Source organism: Rattus rattus, chromosome 14, assembly GCF_011064425.1.
Source record: "Rattus rattus isolate New Zealand chromosome 14, Rrattus_CSIRO_v1, whole genome shotgun sequence".
NCBI classification, from domain to species: domain Eukaryota; kingdom Metazoa; phylum Chordata; class Mammalia; order Rodentia; family Muridae; genus Rattus; species Rattus rattus.
This window is the reverse complement of record NC_046167.1, coordinates 30,432,758-30,438,855: the sequence shown is the minus strand read 5'-3', so window position 1 is coordinate 30,438,855 and position 6,098 is coordinate 30,432,758. Positions and strand designations below refer to the sequence as shown.

Here is a 6,098-nt window from a genome sequence, read left to right as displayed (position 1 = left end):
TAGTTTAAATGTATATATCTAAAGGCTTATTGGGATATAATGCAAATGAAAACATTAAAAAAAATGTCGTTTTAAATACTAACAGATATTTCACCGGGAATTTGCCTGACATTTTGTACCTGTGAAACAGGTTACGGGAAACATATAGGAACATGTACTATATGTCAATGCATGTAAACTGACACACGTTTAACACGGGAACACACGCATGGGCAACAGAGCCCTGAAACTTCTTTCTTTGGGTCCTTGCACACTTTGCTCCCTTCTGCCTATTCTACTTAATATTATAAGGAAGAGAACGGACCTTCTCCCGCCCCTCCTGTCTTTGCAAACCTACCAAGTCCCTGCCTGCCGAGTCTGACCCTACTGTGAATTTTCATCGCTGGTTATTATAAAACCCGAGGGGAAAGCTGAAGCAGCTGATGATGGGAAAACAAGGTATACAAAGAGACTGAAGCAGAACTATTGAGGTCTGACAGGATTCCTACGAACTAAGTATTAACACATCGGAATTGCCAATGACGAGTGTGTCGCGAGCTCCTTCCCCAACACTGGGTAGACATGGAGAGTCTGACTAATCTGGCTTCCAGTCAGCTGATGTCATTGTGAGCTAGCTATTTTTTTTCCTCACATATCCAGCTACTTCTGAACCAATCGAATTCATGGTGTCCTGAATTTATACACAAACGACACACCAAGTAGTGCTTTTTACCTGCTCCACCGACATGGCTCTGGTTGCTGCAGAGTGAGTTGCGTCTACGTAAAACCCAGCACCAGCTATGATGTGGACTCCAGTCTGTTCTGACAGCCACTTCAGCGTACGCACATCCCTGCTGAGTCCCGTGGTCGTGTTCTCCACCACGGCTCCTCCGCCCTTAGCCTTGAAATACAACAGTTCTTCTCTTACGGCTTCTACCTCCTGATTCAACTGAAGATTCTCTTGATGGGAGTAAGGATTTTTCTGAATCCAAAATAAATTTTTCATCATGATAGGTTCCCTGGAGGCAGCTTCCTGGCATGGAGGAGGTGGGCAATAAAAACTGTCAAAGGCCATCGTCAGATGCTCATGGGTCAGGGTGCGTCCCAGTTGGCTGGGTTCTACGAGGCCCAGAACTGTTTGTACTTTCCCACTTAAGGAAGACATTCCTGATAGTATCTCAGGGATTTGCTCTAAAGAGGAAAAAAGAAGCATGGAATTAGAAAATTTTACACAAACGTGTAGCCTGTCTGTAGAGGGCGGGAGGTTGTGGATGTGCCAGTCGGGAGAATCAATGAACCTAGAGATATGACCTCATTTGTCATCTGCTCCAAGTGGGACACATGAATAAGATGTCCCCAGTCACTTCTAGCAGGTCTCCTGTGATGAATCAACTCCAGCCTTATTTATTGGAAATATTTCTTCAATCCAGTTCACATTTATATTTCATTTATTTTCATCTCAGTTTTAGCTATGCTTTTTCGGATACTTGAACAAAAATCATTTAAGCCCCTTCCCCCTTCATCATCAATAACTTCCATTAAGACCAGTCTTGCATTAATATCATTTCATCCCTTTGTATCCAAATGAAATAAACTCATGGCATTACCCATTTGCTACTGAGGTAAATGACCTTCTGCTGCCGGCCTGCTGTATGTCCAAAGCATAACGTAAGATCTCTAACCTGCCTGGCTTCATAGAGGATAGCCACAACATAACCGAGGGAAGAAGAAAAGCATAACTAGGTTTATTAATGCCAAAAATAAGAAGAAAGAAACCCTTTCGCTTTCAAAGGTTTATGGCATAGCGCACCCAGAAAGTAACTCTTCAACACATAAAAGGAAAATCTCATTGTTACAATGAAAGCGACCATGATGTGATCTGTGATGGTTAAAAGCTGAATGCCAACATGACGTAACCTAGAATCACTTGGAAAAGGAGTCTCGGTGAGGGAGTGTCTTCACTGAATTAGTCTGTCCATAGGGAATTATCTGAATTACATGAACGGGCATGGGATGGCCCAGCCCACTGTGGGTGGCGACACTCATTCCCTAGGCAGGGGATCCTGAACTTTGTCAGAGTGGAGAAACCGAGATGAGCATAAGCAAGCAAGCAAATGTTTATGAGCTTGATTTTCTTTGCCTATGACTGCGGGTGTGATGTGACCAGCCGTCTCAGCTCCTATCTCTCCGACTCCTCTATAGTGATGGACTGTCACCTGGAACGGAAGTTAAACTGAACCTCTCCTCCTCTAAGTTGCTTTGTGTCAGGGTATTTTTGTCACAGCAACACAAATGAGCAGAACCAGAAATAAGCTTCCCTCTCTAGAAGGAGCAAAACCGTCTTTATCTCTTAGATAGTTTCCTTTCAGACACAAACATTAAGTATATGCCCAGGTTACTTTTGGTGACAACAAGAACTCCAATTCCAGCACTTCGGTGTTTGATGTGCATCCCAGAAGATGATAGCAGACTGGGTGAATAGACACACCATAGCTGACACCCATAGTGCAATGCCAGAAATGAAGCTCCACCAGAGGACCACACAGACGTGACCAAGAGACTGGAAGAACAGTAGCTTTCAAAATTTTCAAAGTGTTCCTACAACAGACATTCTAAAATTATTTTCCCCCATATCTTTGCAAGTCCTCCCTGTCTGTGTGGGAATAGCATAGTTTTGAGCCTGTGCGTCTGGAGGTCAACCATGGGTATCAGTTTTCTGAAGCTGTTCGCCATGTTCGTTTGAGACAGTCTTCCCCCAGACTGGAGCTCACAGAGAAGGCTAGCTAGCAAGCTGCAGGAACCTACCTCTGACTGACCCTGATTATGGGATTCCTCGTGTCTACTAACATACCTGGCCATTCATTGTATGTGGATTCTAGACACTGAATTCAGGCTCTCATGTCTACGAGGAAAACACTTAAACAACTGAAGCATCTTTTAGCCCCTTTCTATAATTAGCTGAGCATCTTGTTTCTCCTAAGTAAATTAGAGAATATGCATTACTTAGGAATCAAACTCAGTAGAAAGTAAGGCAAATGCAATTGAACACCACACATAAAAATACTGACAAAAGTGGCATACAGTCTATGGTCAACAAAGAGCAGAACTATTTTATACTTTGACTAGATCTCTTCTTTCTACAGAAGGAAGGCTGTGGATCTGGATAGGGGAGAGGGATGAGCTAGGAGCAGTTTGGGGAGGGGAAACTGTAATCAGAATATATTGTATGAAATTATTTTCAATAACAAAAAACTTAAAAAGAATTCCTTTTGGACAGCAATATGTGCATGCATGTGTGTAAACATATTTATCTATCACATATATCATATATGTAGAAAATTTAACACAAACATGTAGCATAGATATATAGATATACATACATACATACATACATACATACATACATACATACATACACACTGGCTAGTTTTGTGTGTCAACTTGACACAAGCTGGAGTTATCACAGAAAAGGGGCCTCAGTTGTGGAAATGCCTTCAGGAGACCCAGCTGTAAGGCATTTTCTCAATTAGTGATCAAGGGAAGGGCCCAGCCCATTGTGGGTGGTGCTGCCCCTAGGTTGGTGGTCTTGGGTTCTATAAGAGAGCAAGCTGAGCAAGCCAGGGGAAGCAAGCCAGTAAGTAACATCCCTCCATGGCCTCTGCATCAGCTCCTGCTTCCTGACCTGCGTGAGTTCCAGTCCTGACTTCCTTTGGTGATGAACAGCAATGTGGAAGTGTGAGCTGAATAAACCCTTTCCTCCCCAACTTGCTTCTTGGCCATGATGTTTGTGCAGGAATAGAAACCCTGACTGAGATAATACACACACACACACACACACACACACACACACACACACACACACACACACACACACACACACACAGAGAGAGAGAGAGAGAGAGAGAGAGAGAGAGAGAGAGAGAGAGAGAGAGAAGAGAAGATGTGTGTATTACAATACAGACTTGGAAAACAAAACTAGAAGTCAGGGGAAAAGGTTAACAAATTATAGGTCAATTTTTCTCCAGCCACTTCAATGATGTTGAACTTGGACGTCTGGGGTGGTTTACTGACAGTCATAAGTGACTCGTACTTTCACAGAGAACATCAGGGTTGTGAACAATGAGGCTTTTGAGCTTTGTTTGAGAGTGCTCTTGTGCAAGCTGTGCTCACAATATTAGGTTGAACACACAGCGGCCAGGAGGAACAAAATGGGACCTGCTCAGATAATCACCATACAACTTCCAGTTCCCACACAGTCAGTATTTATTTTTTTAATTGATGATCTTAGTATTCAGAAGAGAGGAAGTCCATTGGAGGTGGCAGGGCTATAGACTGGAACTTACTGTTCAAAGCTTTAATCTTTTCTACCCAAAATAACCAGTATGTAGTTACTCCTTTGTAGATGAGACCACCACACCATTAATAATGGATTCAATCCTCTTGGTGGGTTAATTTTCTGTTTCCTCCCTTCAGCATTCATTACAGATGGGTTCTGGAGAGGCACAGGTGGGGGGGCAGAAATTAGGATAAATTTGTAAAACACACTATCATGTCTACTCGAAAAGTAACAAACTACGCACTTAATTGATGTGTATTTGAAAGAGCAACACAGTATGTTACAAGCGGAGTCTTTGTAAAAAAAAAAGTATTTCCGAAATGTCATCCCTCCCAGGACACTGGTCTGATGCTCTCAGACAAGGCTGGCTGGCTCTTCTGTGATCACATACAATGTAACACACACTCAGAGGATAAGAAAAGATTAAGGAACAAAAAGCAGCCAGCACCCCTTTAAGAAAGAATGTATCTTTGAAGACAGAGATCTGGAATTTGTGGTTTCTGTGTGGACAGGGAGTCCTTTTCTACCTGTGTTCTGCTGGAAGTCGCTTTCTATACCTAGGCAGAAGGTTCTCGTGCTCCTTCATGATAAGGGTGAGCATATGTAGAACCCGCAATGACAAAGGATGTAAGTGGCAGTTCCAGTCTGTGCAGAGGGTGAGGACCAGGCTTCCAGCATTTTCCAGAGCTCCCAGTAGAAAGTTCAGTATTGAACCCATATTGGACAAGGATAGCAGGAGCTACGGACACATTTGACAAAAGCATTGTTCACATCAACTATAAAGTCTGCATCGTGAAAGGATACTCTGTAATTATTACAGCAGCCTAGCTAGAACTACCAGCCGGATGTAGTTATCTTCATCTCTGAGATCTGGAATCATGGAAGGGTCAAGCTTCTGGGCATGTGACTGAAGGATCACCTAGATGGGCAAACCCAAACGTGGGCAGGAACATCCCATGGGCTGGGATACCACATGGAATAAATAAGAAAAAAATCTAGCTGAACACTGGTACTCGGTTTTCTCTGCCTCTCTACTGTGGGTGCAATGTGACCCGTGAGGGTACTTCTCCTTTGATGGACAGTATCACCCTAACCCCGATAAATCCTTACTCCTCAGGTGGCTTCTGTCACGGTCTTTGCAAGAGCAACAGGACAAGTAACAAACACATAACACTTCTAACCTTTTTAAAAGTTTGCTTTTGTTCTATGAGACCAGTTCTCACTCTGTAGCCTATGCTAGCTTGAACTCCTGGAGATCCTCCTGCCACAGACTCCCAAGAGTCTGAAATACAGATATAAGCCACTGTGTCTGCCAGCCCCTCTACTCTTGCTGGACTTAGAATAAAAAGAGAACACTGAATAAAAAATGAAAACAAGGTTGGGGATTTAGCTCAGTGGTAGAGCGTTTGCCTAGCAAGCGCAAGGCCCTGGGTTCGGTCCCCAGCTCTGGAAAAAAAAAATGAAAACAAAAAGAGAATGAAACAACACTGCTATACTACACAGCTGAAAACTGGAGACAAGAAATGGGATTTGGTTACTTACAAATATATGTGTATATTATCTTTTATAAGATTTATAAAAAAACTTTGTGTGATGACTGATGATCTGGTGAGGAGGAAAAGTCTGCTTGTCCCTTTGATTTTACTTGAGTTTTGAGAGTTATTTTGGTCTGGCCATTATGATTAAGAGTGTTCTGTCTACTTAAGTTGAATATTCTTGCCAGTTACTCTGATGGTTAATTTATCAACTTAATTGGACTTTGAAGCACCTAGGATATTGGTAA

The 6,098-nt window shown here is 42.7% G+C and overlaps 1 protein-coding gene across 1 annotated transcript in view; it reads right to left on the bottom strand.

Annotated features, from left to right (window-relative positions):
- Pter (phosphotriesterase related) overlaps nucleotides 1-1,166 on the bottom strand; it is a 2,588-nt gene extending 1,422 nt beyond the window's left edge. Inside the window, exon 1 of the mRNA XM_032884224.1 lies at nucleotides 713-1,166. Within this exon, the coding sequence (XP_032740115.1) occupies nucleotides 713-1,144 (432 nt within the window). The 5' untranslated portion in view covers nucleotides 1,145-1,166. The remainder of the gene's footprint in view (nucleotides 1-712) is intronic.
- Between the last annotated feature and the right edge of the window lie 4,932 nt (nucleotides 1,167-6,098).